Source organism: Nicotiana attenuata, unplaced genomic scaffold (genome assembly GCF_001879085.1).
Source record: "Nicotiana attenuata strain UT unplaced genomic scaffold, NIATTr2, whole genome shotgun sequence".
NCBI lineage: Eukaryota > Viridiplantae > Streptophyta > Magnoliopsida > Solanales > Solanaceae > Nicotiana > Nicotiana attenuata.
The window spans coordinates 66,560-85,387 of NW_017673390.1; the positions used below are offsets into that span (position 1 = coordinate 66,560).

The window sequence follows — 18,828 nt, forward strand, 5'->3', positions numbered from 1 at the left end:
AATACCGAATACCAAATGTGAAATTAAAAAAATAAAATATGAACCCGAACCATGTAGTATCATCTTCTGATAATCGGATGTTTCTCGTTCAATCTTTCTTAGTTTAATTCCTCTTTAGTTTGGCACTACTGTCCATACCAAAAGGAGCAAATTATGCTATATGCCTATTCTACCCAAAAAATTACCCGCCTTTACCTATTCTATAAATAATTACAATATGTACCTATGCAACTAAAAGTAATTACCCGTTAATCCTTCTTCCTATTGTGACTTGTTAAAGCTAACTTTTCTCCTCCTTTTCTCTTTTTCTCCTATCCTTTTCTCCTCTCTTTCTCTTTCTTTTGTCAATGTCCCTGTATTTTTTCATAAGACATTTGATCTATCTACCTCCCTCTCCTATCTTTATCATTTGTCCCAGAAAGAAGTTAAGAAAGAAAGATCTATAAAAAATGAATAAAAATTTCTTAGATTTCAGTTTGCTACCAATTTGTGAAGTTATTTATGTAATCACAAATTTTGGCTTATGAGCGTGTTCGGAATGTATTTTGTGGAGGTCCGTGGTAGATTTAGGCTTGAATTGGAGAAATTAGAAATTTGGCGTTTTCCGGTCGATAGTGGAAATCTTGATATCGAGGTCGTATTAGAATTTCGAAAATTGGAGTAGGTCCGTTGTGTCATTTGTGATGTGTGTGCAAAATTTCAGGTCATTCAGATGAGGTTTGATAGGTTTTTACATCGTTTGCGAAATTCGAAGGTTTTGGAATCCTTAGGCTTGAATTCGAGGGTGATTTAATATTTTGATATTGTTTTGAGTGTTCTGAAGGTTGGAATAAGTTTGAGTAGTGGTATATGACTTGTTGGCAGGTTTAGAAGTTTGGGTTGAAATATAGTTGAACAAGAGAAGAAGACGAATTTGTATTGTATACTCAAATAGTATACAAATATACCATTTTGGTATACAATTCATTCAAACTATATACCCTATTAGTATAGCTATATACTATATTGGTATCACATGCTAGTTGAATTATTTTTTGGTTGTATTAGCTGCATTTATTAGTACAATATTTTGATTTTCTTTTAATAATAGTAATATAGTACAATATCTTGAAATACTTATTATATTAATATGTGGTGCACTATTTTTTTATTTTTCTTTTTATGCATGTGTGTTATGTAATAGTAGTATAGTCATACAGTTGCCGGGAATTAACCAGTAAAATTGTATACCGTGTTGGTATAGTTATATACCATATTGGTATCATATGGTAGTTTGAACATTTTTTTTGGTTGTCTTGGCTGCATTTTTAAGTGAATTCTATTCTGAAATTATTTATATGAACGTGATTTGCAGTGCTAGAATTTTTTTGTGCTGATGGATATAGATTATGTACTAGTTTTTATAATTATGGGCAATTGTTGGAACGACCCATACAACTATATACCCTGTTCGTATATGGAATGAGCAAGTTGCTTTGCGAATATTTAGCTTGCAATGCGAGCATGTAATTTTCTCATACTTTTATTGTATCCTTTAATGTTTTGGTATAGTAGTATAGTCACAGATAGTTGTAGCAATATTCTAGAGCAATCATATACTCTGTTGGTATACATGTATACCATATTGGTATCATATGGTACTAGAAGTCTTTTTTGCTACTTATATTTTTATTGCATTTTTCAATATTTTATTATCATTTCTATTCTAACTAGTATATATGGAGATTTAGTGGCCGTAGATTATGTTTTCTTGCTCCATCACTGGTTGGTATTACTGCTAATGGTAGAGTATGTACTGATATTTGTAGGGAAGGAGATCAAGGTTTGCATGGCAATCATGTAAAATTAGAAAAGGAACAAGAAATAAGGTAAAAAAAAAGTAAAGAAGGAGTCAAATTTGAGTGTGAAATAAGTTATGGTAAAGATAACAATAATACGATTTAGGAAAAATAAATGAATAAAAGAGAAAAAAGAAAAAACTAGGAAGAAAATGAGAAAAAAGAAAAGGAGAAAAGAAATTAAAAAAAAGGAAAAAAAGAAAAGAATCATAGAAATAAAAAGGAATTGGAGAATAAAGAAAAAATTCCCCACAAAACCTACTATGGGTAGAAAATGTAATTAGTTTATGGGTAGAAAAATAAATGGGTAGACAAGGGTAAATAATTTTATTTTTGTGGGTAACTGTGTCAAACCCCCTGCCAAAAGACACCAAAACTCATGACTTCATTAGTCGCTGATGTACTCTTACGTTGGCGTGCTTGACTACATCTTCCACTTCTGTTCTACTTTCAGCTTCTTTCTAATGCTATATTGTGCAAAATCTTGTCACTTATTTTACTTTTTTTTTTTTGTCACTCGTGTTTATTAGTTGACTAAATTCGAATTGGAAGTTCCATCTTGGAGAAGCACTTTTCCCTAATTGGGACTTCCCGAAGCAAATCCAAATTTAATTGTGCCTTAATGCGAGTAGGGGAAACCAAAATGACATTTAAATTGAACCAGAGGTAGTACTCGGCCATAGGCTCAACGGCCAGACATTAGCACTTAATTTGCGATGCGAGCCTCCCACCCACGGGGAACCCTTTTTCCTTATGGCCACACAAGCCTCACCACAGCATCTCATTCCAAGCTTACAGACAAGGGGAGAAGAGCCATAAATTAACTCTCTTGCTTGACAAATTGCAGTTGAAACAGCATTTATTGTTTGTAGGAACTCCTGCTAGTAGTTGGGCTCAATCTTTAGCCATTTTTTCGTTCCTAAAATTTATGCATATGCAGTTATTTTGGATGTGGAAGAAAGAACTCAAAATTTTCAGAAAGAGCAACATCCATAGAAGAGTATGCAACTGAGTTGCTATAGCTTATTACCAGTCCAGACAGCATGTTCATGGGTATTATCAGAAAGAGGGAGAAGATTGATAAAGCCTCCTGGGGTGTGCGCGTGCGTGTGCTCAGAGAGAGGAATGCAGCAAGTCAAGATTACATGCAAGACAGTTAACCACCCCTTCCACAGTAAGAAACAAAAATGAATCAGCACTTGTAAACAAAGGTCAAAACATAGTTGAGCTTAGAGAGCTTCGACTTGTTTACATTTTGAGTATTGAAACTAGCTGATTTTCAATTACAATGCCTACTTTTATGGCCTTACTTTGACAGGTAATGTGGTAAACAAACAACAGAAGGCAGTTTTCTCAGCTTGTCTTTGTACAGAAAATTTGTGTACATCAAAATTTTAGAGAAAGTAGGTCGCCAATGACCTGGGGATGGAGGCATGTAACTTGATAGTCTTGCCGTTCATCTGGACTGTATGTCAAATGTAAATTGGTAAAACACCGCAAAAAGGGGGGCATCAGAAACTTCCCCTACCCGGGCTTCCCTAGAAAAGAAGAAGAGCCAACAACTTGTTTCACTTGAGAGAATTTGTCTTCATAGCAACCTCTTGGAGGATATTGAAATCTGATGGTCCATGAGTATCTATAAATCCTCGAACTGACAGTTCAGGCACAGATTGTTTTCCTTCCAACATCTCATGATCTATAAAGATGACAACAACTGTTATATCATCATGAAAGGCCCTCCTCGCACCCTTGTCATACTTCTTAAGGTCATCATACTTCAACTTCCTTCTCCTTGCTGCCTCATCCAGGGCTGATATAACAAGTCTTCTTGCGATGCCCTGATATATTGGATGAAATACATATAAGTTTAACCAAACAAACATAACAATAAATCTATGGCAGAATAAGAGAAAATTATTAAACGAAAAAAAAAGGAGATACCTACCTCTCTTGGGTTATTATGCACAATCTCGACAGCCTTTTGATTGCTTATGAGTTCCCACAGCCCGTCAGAAGCAAATATAAGAAATCTATCACCGGGTTGTAAGTTTCTTGAACATACAGATGGATCAGCTCTTAGCACTGGCCGAATAAGTGGTTCTTTAAGATGGAATCGTGGGTGAGCTGGACCAACAGCAAACTCTGGCTTCTTCAGATATGCATCTCCAATTGATCTAGATACCTAAAAGATGCAGACACAAACATAAAGAAAATGAATATAACTAATCAAATGTAACAGAGTGCCACAGATTTGGAGAATTCAGAAGAAATCAAACAGGAAAAGATATGGTGAGAAAATGAATGAGACCAAGCCAAAAAGTCAATGAATTGCACTCAAACTTCCCTGAAAATAAAATAACCCAGTTCCTAAAATGTGAATACAGCCTATACTTGCTTTAGACAAGTAAAATAAAATACATATAATCTCACATAATGAAATGGATTAGTGATTGCTTTGTACAACCACACTATATCATGTAGTAAATCAATGCAATATAAAAGACCTAGGTAAGACAATCAGAACAATAAAGATTCTTGATACAGCAGCTATCATGAAAGTCGAGACAAATATATGCAGTAAAAGGCAGAGGCGGATATGGTGTAAAAGGCCGAGGCAGATATAGTGTAGAAGGCCGGGGCAGATATATTTCTAGTTCAGTATATTTGGGTGTACTTAACAGTGATCTTCAATATAATGGGAGATCACTTCTCCATATCATTCCAATTTTATGGATATCACTTCCCAAGGTGACAAAATGGAACAAATCCATTGTTCAATTTCAAAGGTTCTGTTTCAGAGGTATCCAAGCATATCATGAGGTAAAGATGTCTTGTTCTTAGAAAAACACACCAGAATAGGATAAGATATATGTATTAGAAGCTAGAAAATTACTATGTAATTTGAGTTTTAGCTCACTAATTTTCTGATAATATTAAGGAGTTGGATGAAAAACTAGATTGATTTTGATCAGAAAGAATGCGCATCTGTCATGAGATATTCAGAATGGATATAAAATTCAAAATGACACATAACACAAAAGCTTGTGTTCTATATTACTTATAAAAGCAAACCTGTATGATGCCTTTAACACGCCAAGCTCCATTGACATTAACCACAATGCGTGAATCGTCTGGGTGCAATGACATCAGTTCCTTCCTAACCTCCTCGATACTGGCATTATGATCCTTGGTCAATTGCTCAGCAAAAATTTTATTTGATCTCCCTATATGACCTAATACTGCTCTAGAATCACCAAGGTTAGCAACATACAACGTCCTTTTCCAGATAACAGCAACCAGACAGCAGCAACCCTTTGTTGCAATTAATGGTGTAATACCAAATGCCCTTCTCACAAGAGAAAGAAAGCCAACTTCAGTTGCAGCGAATGCATTTTTAAGCACTTCTTCATCTATTGTTCCATTTTCTCGGGCAAGCCCTGTAAGAAAAGATGTGTGCATTTAGCTTCCATGATCGCCTTAAAACTTTCAAATAATATATGAAAACAACACGAGAAAGTAGGAAAAGCGAGGTTTTATTCACCAAAACAAAGATGGAAATGTAAGTAAGTGGATGATAATATTTGTTACCATACGACTCATTCGTGAAGTAGAAGAATGAGAGTTTGACAACAGTGAGAATACCCCAAATATCAGTTTGCAGACTAAGATGAACTGGTTATTCATGATAACAGCGATGACTAAAAGGTCTTGCTTTGTATTCTATTAAAAGTATTAACATTTTCCCTCTAAACATTGATATTCCTTTTAAGACGAGACTAAACACTTGTTTTCTTGAAAACATCAAGAGTACGTTGAAGGAGCAACAAAAGCCTATGTTGTGAGTGAGCGGCAAAACCTCCACTTAATGACAATTTAAGACTTCTACTTTACATTTTACTTAACTACCGACTTATAAAAAAAACACTTAAATACTGCTACAACATGCACTAGAGCAGACATAAACAGAATAAAGAAAATACTGCAACTCTTCACTTCTCACATACTCAAGAAATCACTATAATATCATTTCTTCCAAAACTTGAAACAATAAATTGTTCTTATAGGCAGTAACATTTACAAAAGAAAAAAAAAAGAATTTCATTATCAAAGACCACAACAACACCAATCCCTCAATCTCAAACAAGTTGTAGTCGACCATATGAATCCTCACGGACCGTGTTCACCATTCAAATTCATCGCAAGCTAACATTGAGAAGTACTAGATGTTGGTAACGAATTGAGATATTAGGCCAAGTTTCTATTACTATAGTCTGAACCAACCTTAGTCCTATTATTCCACTTTGACCCCGGTTGGTCTTTATAAACTGTAGTTTGAGCATTATAAGGTTATGTCTTGAATGAAAAACCCTATTTCCACTACCTTTTTCTCTGTTTTCCTGCAATTTTCCTTTATGTTTGTTTCTTGTTTGTTAATTTCGCACTATGTTTGCGATTCCCATGGCGCAAATTTCTTGCATAACAATCTCTAGTAGGGCTAAAAGACTCCTAGAAAGCATAGGACCTAAATTAAACATATTAACATGACTAATAAATAAAGACTGCAGCAAAGAAAAAGAAAAAAAGAGAAAAAGGACAAATCTCACTTATTAAATGCAGAAAAAGGTGATCACGGACAAATCTTGAAGCCTCAGGGCCACCATGACCATCATAAATCCCAACAAAAGTAGCTTCACGACCAGTATCAACTTGGCTATGATCTTCAAGTACTGAATTAGCTTGGACTACAGCAAAAGAAAACTCCCCACATGAATGTTTCTCAAGGTCTCTACACCATAAAAGCACATCATCTTCACCTCCCACAAAAACATCATCTTCATCCTTGCTCATAGGGACATATCGACTCAATGGTCGCCAACATGCTGATACCGTCCTTACCAGCCAGGAAAACATCCTTCATTTCCTTTTTTACACACTCAAACAAAGAACAGTAAAAATCAAGATTCAACAAAACAAACAAAAACCCCAATATTTCAGCAGTAAATGGAAACCCCCAAATTCAGAAAAAACTGAATTTTGAATTCAATAGAAAAACCTCTGTTGTTATATCAATGCCATAAACGGTTCAACGAAAGCACAGTAGAAGTGATCAATGCAGATTAAAATAGAGGAGTTTTATTTTTTCCTTGAGTTGTGTGTATTTATAGAGAGAGAAAGAGTAGAGAGAGAGAGAGAGAGCTATGTGAAATTGCAACAGAGAGAAGGGAAGAGAAGGTTTTTGGGGGTTTTGCGGGGGCCCCGGGAGAGAGGAGGGGTGGGGTTGGCGACTTGGCGATTGTGTTATGTGTAGAGAGAAAGGTTCCACTTCCCCGGACATGAGGGGGTGGTGGTTGTTTGTAGGCCCCTCTCTCCCTACCTTTATAACATAAAAAAATAATTAACAATAAATTCTTTTTAAAAGAATAATACTAAACGAGGAATTTAACACCTCAAAAGTTTTTTAATAATCATTTGGTAGTCAAGTTCATTGGTCCAATTAATCAAGATTTGTACTGTATATAACTCATTAAAAAAAATGAAATCCTGAGAGATGTTTCCTTGTTTTCAAGAGTGTCTACCCTCACAGTCGGCTAACAATTGAATTTATATGCGATTTTAAGGATATTAAAAGCTACAATTCTTTCAGCGGGAGCAGTGGCATTGAAAACGTCCTTAGGTCTTTGATTCATTCCTTGGCAGCTACCTTAACCCGAGGATCAAGCCTACCAGAATGCTCCATACCTGATTAATAGGGATGCTTTTCGTGGTATTGAAAGGGGCCTGTACAAGTGTGAAATCCTAATGCTAAAAACTTTATTCTTCTACCTAATTTCTAAATGTATCGAAGTCCTGGGTAGTAAAAAGTGGGATGAAACAGATTAATACTGAAATCAATGACAGAAAAATGAATGCAAACCACACAAGTTGAACAGTGTTAGCCTTGAAGGTTGGTCACCCTCGAGCCAGAAATTGCCTCAATCGATGTCAGAACAGAATTGCAAGATAATAAGAACTAGAAATAATAGTGTATTTGCCTTTGGATGCGTGTTACAATGTGTATTACAAATAATCAGTTCCCCTTTATATAGTAGGGGAGTCCTACTTTAGATAAAATTCTACAAAAGAAAAAAAATCTCATGATTTGCTAATTAGTCGGTCTCTCGTTGATACGTGCCGAAAATCCCGCCGTGATATCCGGTTACGGATATTTCGGCCTTCCGTTATTCGGTCCGATAATATTTCCTTGAGCTCGATCGGAGTCGGGGTCGGTTCCGGAGCTATGGGTTCGATGATCTTGAAGACGCATGCTCTAACTTCATACCTTGATTCGATGTAATCCGGAGTCGATCTTTAACCCATCACGTTTCAGCCCCGATCTGTCATGCAATAGATGAACTCGATTTTGACCGTATACAAAGAGCAAATTGAAAAATTTTGGTTATGGATGGAGATATCTCATCCATCACACCACACACCGTGATGCTAGCACCTCAAAAGTTATATCTTGCCAAGTAATGTATGATGGAGTTTACTAAAAGGTTGTGGTGTGATGGATAGGATCCATCAACTCTAACGAGAGGAGTATAGGAAAAAATATTCCTCTTTAATGGACTTAAGTAATACAAATTCAAATTAATCGAATCCTCGTAAACATCATTCAGTTTGGTTGATGACAATCCTTTTATTATTAAGGGGATCTTTTTCTAAGATAAATATTGTTAACGTAGGAAGTAGGGATTCAGTTAGGCTTAATTCGAACTCAAAGCATAACATAGGAATTAGGAATCTTATTAGACAACAATTTTAAAGAGGTCACTGAATTTTGAACTCGAAGTACTACAAATTAAATTATGACATCATAGTCATTTAATATTTTCTGCGAAGTCTCCTTATTAAATGTACCTTGATGAGGATTAGTTGCTTGGTAGATCTGCAACAGCAGAGTGAAATTGGGTGAGTGATGAGCAAAGTAATCTTTGGTCTAAAAGAATAAATAAATAAGACATTGTGAATATTATAAAAACAATATTTAAAGGGAGAATTACAAAAATACAGTCCACCTACATACATTGCAGCAGAATCTATAGCCTATTAACAATAAGCCAACGTTTGAAAAATAAGCATTTTTTTCTTTCTTTTTTTATTCTGCAGATCTTCAAGCACGAAAATTCGGTGATTTTTTATTCTTCTTCCCCAAGTTTGTATATATTCTTATTCCAGCTACAAAAAATTCAAATTCATATATAATGCAACATGAAAACCTTAAGTTTTCTTCTTCTCCAAGTTCCAAATAGCATAAATAAAAAATAAAAATTGAAAAAATTATTGCACGTTCATGATTTTGCAAATAAATAAACAAGAAAAGTCGATTTATACATAGATTGAACATATAAATTTTAATTTTAGATTTAACTACACATGTGCATTACATGTATAATAACGTATAACTTTGTATAAACTTGTATATACAATTTCTAATAATGTATATCAGAAAAAAAGACAAAGAAGAAGAAAAGAAGAAAGTGTCAAACATCCATGGATGCCTACTATACACGTACAATGTATATACACACTTATACATTAAAAATATATCTAGTTTATACAACATTGTACGCATATATACATACTTATACATATTTATACAATATTGTATACGTTTGTATAAACACTACCTATACAAGTTTACACCAGAAAACACCTTTTGTCCATCACCACATTACAGTTTTCGGTGGTTGCTGGTGTTGAATTTTTCCGGCGAGGTTTTGGCATTCAAATCTGGGCTTCACCAGTAGCAAAGGATTAAACAAAAACTAAGAGAAATAAGAAAATATGAGACGAGGTCGCCGGAGATGTTCTTTTAGGCAAGATCTGATAGTTTTAGGCCAGATCTGATAGTTTTTGGACTGATATGCCAAATTTTATTGTGGTTCCTTAACCTCTTTTTGTCAATTAACTCAAAAATCAAAATCTAATTGACATAGCATGCGAGGATTATCACGAGTGTGTACAAAAAAAAAATCTATAATTTTAGGGAGAAGGAAGAGAGAGGCGAGTGAAGAGAGATTGAGTACGCTGGGAAAGAAGAAAAAAGAAAAGAAAAAAACCCTAGAAGTATGTCTTTAATAATGGGCTATAGTGGAAAAGTTTCTTTCAAGATATATACAAACCTGGGCCAAACCAGGTAAAGGCTTCAAACCTGGGCCATTTTTAGTTGGGTTGTTGTGACAAGTGATTAAAAGCGCAATTCTTTCATATTTAAAAGGCAATTTAAATTGTTAAAAAAATGGTTGTTAGGTATTATAAAAAGCAAGTTTAAAATGTGGGAGAAATTCAAAAATAGCCAGATTTACAAGTGGTCATTCAAAAATCGCTACACTTTCAAAAGTAATCGAAATTTAGCCACTTTCCATGTAAAGATAAATTTGAACGAAAACACTGTTCAAAATCCGGAAAAATACTCCAGTATAATATACTGGAATTCCAGTATAATATATTGAAACTCCAGTATATTATACTGGAGTTCCAGTATAATATACCAGTCAAGCATAATATACTAGAGGTTGGAGCACCGGTGCTCCAATCTCCACTATATTATACTGGAACTTTTCGCGTGTTGGAGTTCCAGCATAATATGCTGGAAGTTCATACACAGGTGCACTGATCTCCTGTTTATTATGCTGGAACTTTTCGTGTTGCAGCGAAATAGTGGCTATTTTTCAATGACTTTGCAAACGGTGGCTATTTTTGAATGACCAGCCCGAAAACTGGTTAGCCCGTACTATTTCACTTAAAATGTAAGGTGCTTATAGTTTCAGAATGAATATGAATTTGGATTGTTAATTACAGCGAATTAAGAAAGTCGGGGATTAGATCGTTTAAATACAATATTTTATAATTAATAAAGCAGAATTAAATAAATTAAACTTACAGTGAAGTTTCTCACTAAAATAGACGCATATCACAATCACAAGATGCGGCGCTGGTGCCATTCAATGAAGAATTGAATTTGCATGTTAAGTCATTTATTTTATTTTTATTTTTTCAATTTGCATGTTAAGTCAACTCAATTGTTTAGAGAGTACTGACTTATTCAGAAATCAGCTTTAAGACCATACGCAAAACGTAAAATCAAGTATTCATAAAGAAGTCAACAAGTTGCATGTAATCAACGTAGAGCTCTTTTTCTGTTTTTTGTTTCTTTTTTCAATTACAGGAAAATGAGCAATAAAATAGATAATGCTATACATAAATTAATTTTTGTGATAAAACAATAAAAGTAGAAGAACAATATTGCAGAGGAAGAGAGAGTAATTCTTATTAATTTTGGGATGATTTACAATGAGGTAAGACCCCTCTATTTATAGGGGGAAAATGACTTAGCCACCAAGTAAAACTCTCTAAAAGATAGACATTTACTCTGATTACAATTCTATTCATAACACTCCACCTTGAATGTCTACTCAATAAGTAATGTGTCTCATTAAAACTTTAACTAAAATAAAACCCAATGGGGAAAAAATTCTAGAAAAGGAAAAAGAGTACACATATCTAACAATACGCCTTTTGGTTGCCTCGTTAAAAACCTTGCAAGGAAAACCCAGTGGGACAAAACCTTGTAAGGGAAAAAGAGTGCAACACGTAATAAACTCCCCCTGACGAGAGCATCATTTCACATTCTTGAGCATTCGCATCCCAATCTGTGCACTAGCTTCTTGAAGGTTGATGTCGGTAGAGATTTTGTGAACAAATCAGCCATATCACTTGAATAAATTTGTTGCACATTAATATCATCATTCTTTTGAAGATCAAGTGTGAAAAATAACTTTGGTGAAATGTGTTTTGTCCTGTCTCCTTTTATGAATCCTCCCTTCAATTGGGCTATGCATGCTGCATTGTCTTCATACAAAATCGTGGCTAGTTGTCACATTTGAAACCACATTTGTACGAATAAGATGTATTATAGACCTTAACCACACACATTCTCGACTTGCTTCATGAATAGCAATTATCTCAGCATGATTAGATGAAATAGCCACAATTGATTGCTTAGTCGATCGTCAAGATATGACAGTGCCTCCACAGGTAAACACATAATATGTTTGAGATCGAGCCTTGTGTGGGTCAGATAAATACCCAGCATCAGCATAACCAACAAGATCGGGACTGCAATTATTCCCATAAAATAAGCCCATATCGGTAGTCCCTTTTAGATACCGCAATATGTGTTTGATTCCATTCCATTGTCTCCTTGTGGGAGCAGAGCTATATCTTGCTAAGACATTAACTGAAAATGTTATGTCAGGCCTTGTAGTATTAGCAAGATAAGTTAGTGCACCAATTGCACTAAGATATGGTACGTCAGGACCAAGTAACTCTTCATTCTTTTCTTGAGGACGGAATGGATCCTTATTCACATCAAGTGTTCGAACAACCATCGGAGTACTTAATGGATGTGCTCCATCCATGTAAAACTGTTTCAATACCTTTTCTATGTAGGCAGATTGATGAACAAAAATTCCGTTTGCCAAATGTTCAAATTTGCAAACCAAGACATAATTTTTTCTTTCCGAGATCTTTAATCTCGAATTACTTCTTTAAATAATCAATTGCCTTTTGGAGTTCTATAGGAGTTCCAATAAGGTTTATGTCATCAACATATACGGCAAGTACAACAAATTCCGATGTTGTTTTCTTTATAAAAATACATGGACAAATGACATCATTTATATAACCTTCCTTTATTAAATACTCACTAAGACGATTATACCACATTCATCCTGATTGCTTTAGACCATACAAAGATCTTTGCAATTTGATTGAAAACATTTCCCGGGACTTTAAATTATGTGTGTTAGGCATTTTAAATCCATCGGGGATTTTCATGTATATCTCATTATCAAGTGAGCCATAAAGGTAGGCGGTAACCACATCCATTAAATGTATGTCAAGCTTTTTATGGATAGCAAAACTAATGAGATAACAGAACGTTATAGCATCCATAACGGGTGAATTTGTCTCTTCATAATCGACATCATGCCTTTGTGAAAGTCTTTGTGCAACAAGGCATGCCTTATATTTTTGTACCTTATTTTTCTCATTCCTTTTGCGTACAAAGACCCATTTATAGCCAACAGGATTAACACCATTAGGTGTTTGGACTACAGGCCCAAAAACTTCACGTTTTGTAAGTGAGTTCAACTCTGATTGGATTGCTTCTTGCCATTTTGGCCAATCATGTCTTTGTCGACATTCTCCAATAGATTAAGGTTCAAGATCCTCACTATCTTGCATAATGCTAGATGCAACATTATATACAAAGACATAATCCACCACTATATCCAATCGATTCAAATTTGTTTCAATATCGATTGGATTTATTGATAGTTCCTTATTTTCTTGAGTCTCAGGCTCAGTGATTTCCTCATGAATCTCAGGATTGGTTAAATCGTGGATTTCTTCATGGGATTCTTTCGTAGTGTCATTTTGATCATTTATTTTCCTTTTTCTAGGATTTCGATCCTTAGAAGCTAATGGTCTGCCACGTTTTAGGCGTGCTTTTGACTCATTAGCTATGATACTAGAAGATTGTCCAACAGGGATATCAATACAAATTGGAACATTCTCTGCAGGGATATGTGATTTTATTATCCTTTTCAGATCCATAAATGCGTCTGGCATTTGATTTGCTATTCTCTGCAAATGGATAATCTTTTGCACCTCTTTTTTTACAAATAGAGGCACGTGGATCAAGATGAGATAATGATAGATTTTTTCCACAAAATTTCCCGTTTGGTTTCACCAATTTCTCCCCCTAATTTTGGGAAAAGTGTCTCATCGAATCGACAGTCTGCAAATCGTGCAGTAAACAAATCCCCCGTTAATGTTTAGAGGTAGCGAATAATGGAGGGCGATTCAAACCTAACATATATTCCTAACCTTCTTTGGGAGCCCATTTTGGTGCGATATAGCGGTGCTACAGGCACATATACTGTGCATCCAAAAATTCTTAAATGGGATATATCAGGTTCATGACCCAAAACTAATTGCAACGGGAAATATTTATGATAATTTATCGATCTAAGACAAACTAGCATTGCTGCATGCAAAATGGCGTGACCCCAAACAGAAGTGGGCAACCTCGTTTTCTGAGCAACGGTCTTGCTATTAATTGCAGACGTTTAGTTAAAGACTCTGCAAGGCCATTTTGAGTATGAACATGAGCTACAGAATGTTTCACTCTTATCCCAATTGATAAGCAATAATCATCAAATGCTTGAGATGAAAACTCAGCAGCATTACCAAGTCTAATAGACTTAATTGGATTATCGGGGAATTGCGCCCGTAATCGAATTATTTGTGCCATTAATTTTGCAAACGCGAGGTTGCGAGATGACAATAGGCACACATGAGACCATCTAGAAGATGCATCTATTAAGACCATCAAACATCTAAACGACCCACTAGGTGGGTGAATATGTCCACAAATGACCCCTTGTATACGTTCCAAAAATGCAGGGGACTCAATCCCAACCTTTGTTGGTAATGGTCTAATAATTAACTTGCCTTGATAACAAGAAGTGAAAGAAAATTCATTATTTAAAAGAATCTTTAAATTCTTTAATGGATGCCCATTTAAGTTTTCTATAATCCGTCTCATCATAATTGATCCAGGGTGTCCCAATCGATCATGCCAAAGTACAAAAGTATTGGAATCAGTAATCTTTTGGTTTACAATAGAATGTGCCTCAATTGCACTAATTCTTGTCCAATACAGGCCACAAAGATAAATATGAGAATTTCTCAATAACCCTTTCTGGCCAGAGACATTCTTGGTAATGATCAGATATTCAAGATTATTCTCATCTATTATCTCAATATTATATACATTTCAGCGGATATCTTTAAAACTCAACAAGTTCCTCTTGGACTTGGAGGAGAACATTGCATTCTCTATAATAAGTATTGTTCCCTTAGCCAGAGTTATAGTAGCTCTTCCAGAGCCTTCAATTAAATACTACCAGAAATTGTAGTAACATCTGCCTTACATATATTTAAATGAGAAAATATTTTTTCTCTTTGTATATAGTATGTGTCGTACATGAATCAATTAAACAAATACTTTTACAATTGAACTTTGATCCAAGTTTGCTTTGAGAGATATCCATATTTGCTTAGTCTTCTCAAAGAGCTTCTTGAGACAATAGAGTCTCGTGCTGATAATGTATAATAAAATAATAAAAGTAGAAGAACAATATTGAAGAGAAAGAGAGATTAATTCTTATTGAATTTTGGGATGATTTACAATGGGGTAAGACCCCTCTATTTATAGGGGAAAAATGACTTAGCCACAAAGTAAAACTCTCTAAAAAATAGACATTTACTCTGATTACAATTCTATTCATAACAATTTTTCATTTATAGTTGAGGTATCCATCCAAAAAGAATAAAGTCCGAGAGGGAAAGTTCAAAAAGAAAAAAGAAAAAGATGTTTGAAACAGGGCCTATGTCACGACCCAAAACACGCTCCGGTCGTGATGGCGCCTCTCGTGAAGACAAGGCCAGCCAGACCATTACCGAACACCTCTTTTAAGCAGTTAAACAGTTCATAAGCAGTCTAAATATGATCTAATGATATTGATTAGCGGAAGTACAACCCCACACAGCCCTAGTCGGGGTGTCACAAGTCACGAGCATCTATTAGAGTGTAAATACAACTACAAGGTCTAAAATATACAAAACAGGAATAATGAACAAAAGAGAGAAAAAGCGGTGCTGCGAACGCTGGCAGTCACCTCGCTAAACTCCTATAACTCTGCCTCCGATCTGCCAAAACCCGTTACCGGGCGAATAAATACCTGCATCTGCACACGAGGTGCAGGGAGTAAAGTGAGTACTCCAACTCAGTGAGTAATAATCATAAATAAAGACTGAGTGATAAGAAATCACGAAAAGTGCATCAACATGCTGTATAGAAGTAGTACAAAACCAGTAAGAAAGCAATGAAGCTGTAAAATCCCTTAAAACATCTTAGCTCAGTTTGAAACCTCTTTTGAAAATGACTTTTTCAACAGTTACGCAAATGAATGCAGAACGACTAGTGCGAATAAGCACAGAAATCCGCCCCTCGGGCACAAATATACAATTAAACAGGTAAATGACAGGCAAATAAGAAAGCTAAGCATATAAGGTTCGCCCCTCGGGCACAATGTCAACAAATCCGCCCCTCGGGCAATATCTCAGAACAGTACCAGCCCCTCGGGCAATCACATGGTACAATATCAGCCACTCGGGCAATCACATAGAACAATACCAGCCCTTCGGGCTATATCTCACATCACAATGGGTACCCGCGCTCACTGGGGGTGTGCAGACTCCTGGAGGGGCCCCTTACGGCCCAAGCGCAATAACAAGCCATCTCGTGGCATCAAATCTAGGCCCTCGGCCTCATATCAATCAAGCCACCTCGTGGCGTACATATCTCAGGCCCTCGGCCTCAAATCAGTATCAGTGTATCACCGTTGCGGCAATCCTCACAACACAGGCTCTCGGCCTTACTCAGTCAAAAATCACATAAGCCTTTCAGGCAACAGTAAAACAGTGTTTCACAGTCCAAAAACATCATTTAAATATCATTTGAGTATTAAAACTGAGTGAACATGGCCGAGTTTTGAATATAGTGGAAAATAACATGACTGAGTTCAAGTATAAAGTCAAAACAGTGAGGAAATATCAACAAAGATCCCCGGAGGGTTCAAATAGTTGGCACGATGCCCAAATATGGCATTCAGCCCAAATAATGATGATAACAAATAGATTTCAGTCACGCGGTAAAATCATCAATCGGGATGGACCAAGTCACACTCCCCAACAGTGCACGACCCCACGCTCGTCATCAAGTGTGTGCCTCACCTCAATATAGCACTACGATGTGCAATCCGGGGTTTCAAACCCTCAGAACGTCTTTTACAATCATTACTCCCCTTGAACCAGCGAAATCTCTAGCTCGCGACGTCTTTGCCCCTCAAATCGGCTTCCATGCGCGTCGAATCTAACCAAAATCAGAGCGAATACATCACAATATGCTAAGGGAACAAAGCCCAAGCGAAAACAATCAATAACGGGCACAATTCCCAAAATTACCAAAACCCGAGCCCACTTCTCGAAACTTAGAAATTTTCACATCAATAGATTCCTTATCTTCCCATGAGTTTATACATATCAAAAGTTCTTAAATTTGACCTCAAATGGTCCTTCAAATCCCAATTCAAAAGTCCAATTTCTCAAGCCCTAGTCCTTCAATTTTAGGCTTAATTTCCATGAATTTCTAGGTGGATTTCACAATAAAAACGAGTTTTAAGACCAAGATTCTTACCTCAAGTCGATCCCTCTTGAATCCCTCTTTAATCTCCACCAAGAAGCTCTCAAAATGGTCAACCATGGAGGAAAAAATGACCCAAAATCGTGGATGAAGTGTTTATAACTTTCTGCCCAGTTCCAGCATTTCCTTCATCGCGATCACGACCAAGGTCACGCGATCGCGAAGCATTAAAATCCCAGGCTTCGAAAATGAACTATGCGAACGCGACCAAACAACTGCGAACGTGATGCTTCAACTTCCACAACTACGCGAACGCGTCCCACTCCATGCGAACGCGAAGAACAAACTCGCCTGGACTCCAAAGCCTCCTACGCGAACGTGTCCAAACACCTGCGAACGCGAAGCACAAAGAACTCACCCTCTGTGATCGCGAACCCACTAATGCGAACGCGAAGAACAATAACCTGGCCCGCCAAAATCCTTCTACGCGATCGCGACTTCACCTACGCGATCGCGATGACCAAAAATCCTCTGCACTGCTGCTGCAATTTCTGCAATTATTGCAAGACTCAAAACTTCCCGTTAGCCATCCGAAATCACCACGAGGCCCCCGGGACCTCAACCAAAAGTACCAACACATCCTAAAACCTCATTCAAACTTGTTCCAATCATCAAAACACCTCAAACAACACCAAAACCATCAATTCACATCGGATTCAAGCCTAAGTTTTCTAAAAACTTCCGAAACACACTTTTGATCAAAAACCCAACCAAACCACCTCCGAATGACCTGGAATTTTACACACACATCCCAAATCACATGACGAAGCTACATCAACTCTTGGGATTCCATTCCGACCCTCGAATCAAAATCTCACCTATCAATCGGAATTCGCCAAAATACTAACTTCGTCAATTCAAGCCTAATTCTACACCGGACCTCCAAAACCAATTCCGATCACGCCCCCAAGTCATAAACCACCCAACAAAGCTAACCAAATCATAAAAATTCCGATCCAAGCTCATATACAAACAAGTCAACTCTTGGTCAAACCTCTCAAATGCAAAGCTTTCAACTGAGACTCTTCTTTCAAATTCATTTCGATTTTTCCTGAAAACCAAAAACCAACGATCCACATCAGTCATAATACATCACATGGGCAAGTCATGCCCGAGAACTGGCGATCAAAGTGCAAAAGCTTAAAACGACCAGTCGGATCGTTACGGCCTAAAAGTCCAATATTTGCAGATATCGGTTTGGACGTCAATATTTACAAATAAATTCAGTATTTGAAATAATGGTAAAATATCTTTTTAAAAAATTGTTTTTGTAAATAGAATTGTATTTAAGGTGAATATCTATATTTTTGAGAGATTTTAGGGTTTGTTACTTTATGGTAAGTCACTTTTCCCCTATAAATAGAGTATTTCTATTCCATTGTGAATCATCCCAAATCAATAAGAATTCCCTCTTTCTCCTTTTCACTGCAATTCTCTTTTCTTCTTTTATTATTTTATAACACGTTATCAGTACGGGACTCTAACTAATTGAGTAGAAGCTTTGGGATACGTGCATAATGTTTAACTTATACATAATATTGAGCATAATGATTGTCAATTTTTTCATGAACTTTCTTCAAGATTAAATTCTGGATTTAAGGTAAGTATTTTACT

General features: G+C 36.2%; 1 protein-coding gene across 1 annotated transcript; it reads right to left on the minus strand.

The window, feature by feature from the left end:
- Window positions 1-3,012: 3,012 nt before the first annotated feature.
- Window positions 3,013-7,159, minus strand: LOC109216251 (probable protein phosphatase 2C 43). Its single transcript, XM_019380393.1, has 4 exons — window positions 6,443-7,159; window positions 4,911-5,275; window positions 3,784-4,020; window positions 3,013-3,676 (listed from the first exon to the last, which is right to left on the minus strand). Exons 1-4 carry the CDS (start codon window positions 6,747-6,749, stop codon window positions 3,407-3,409), a joined length of 1,179 nt encoding a protein of 392 aa, XP_019235938.1. The 5' UTR covers window positions 6,750-7,159; the 3' UTR covers window positions 3,013-3,406.
- Between the last annotated feature and the right edge of the window lie 11,669 nt (window positions 7,160-18,828).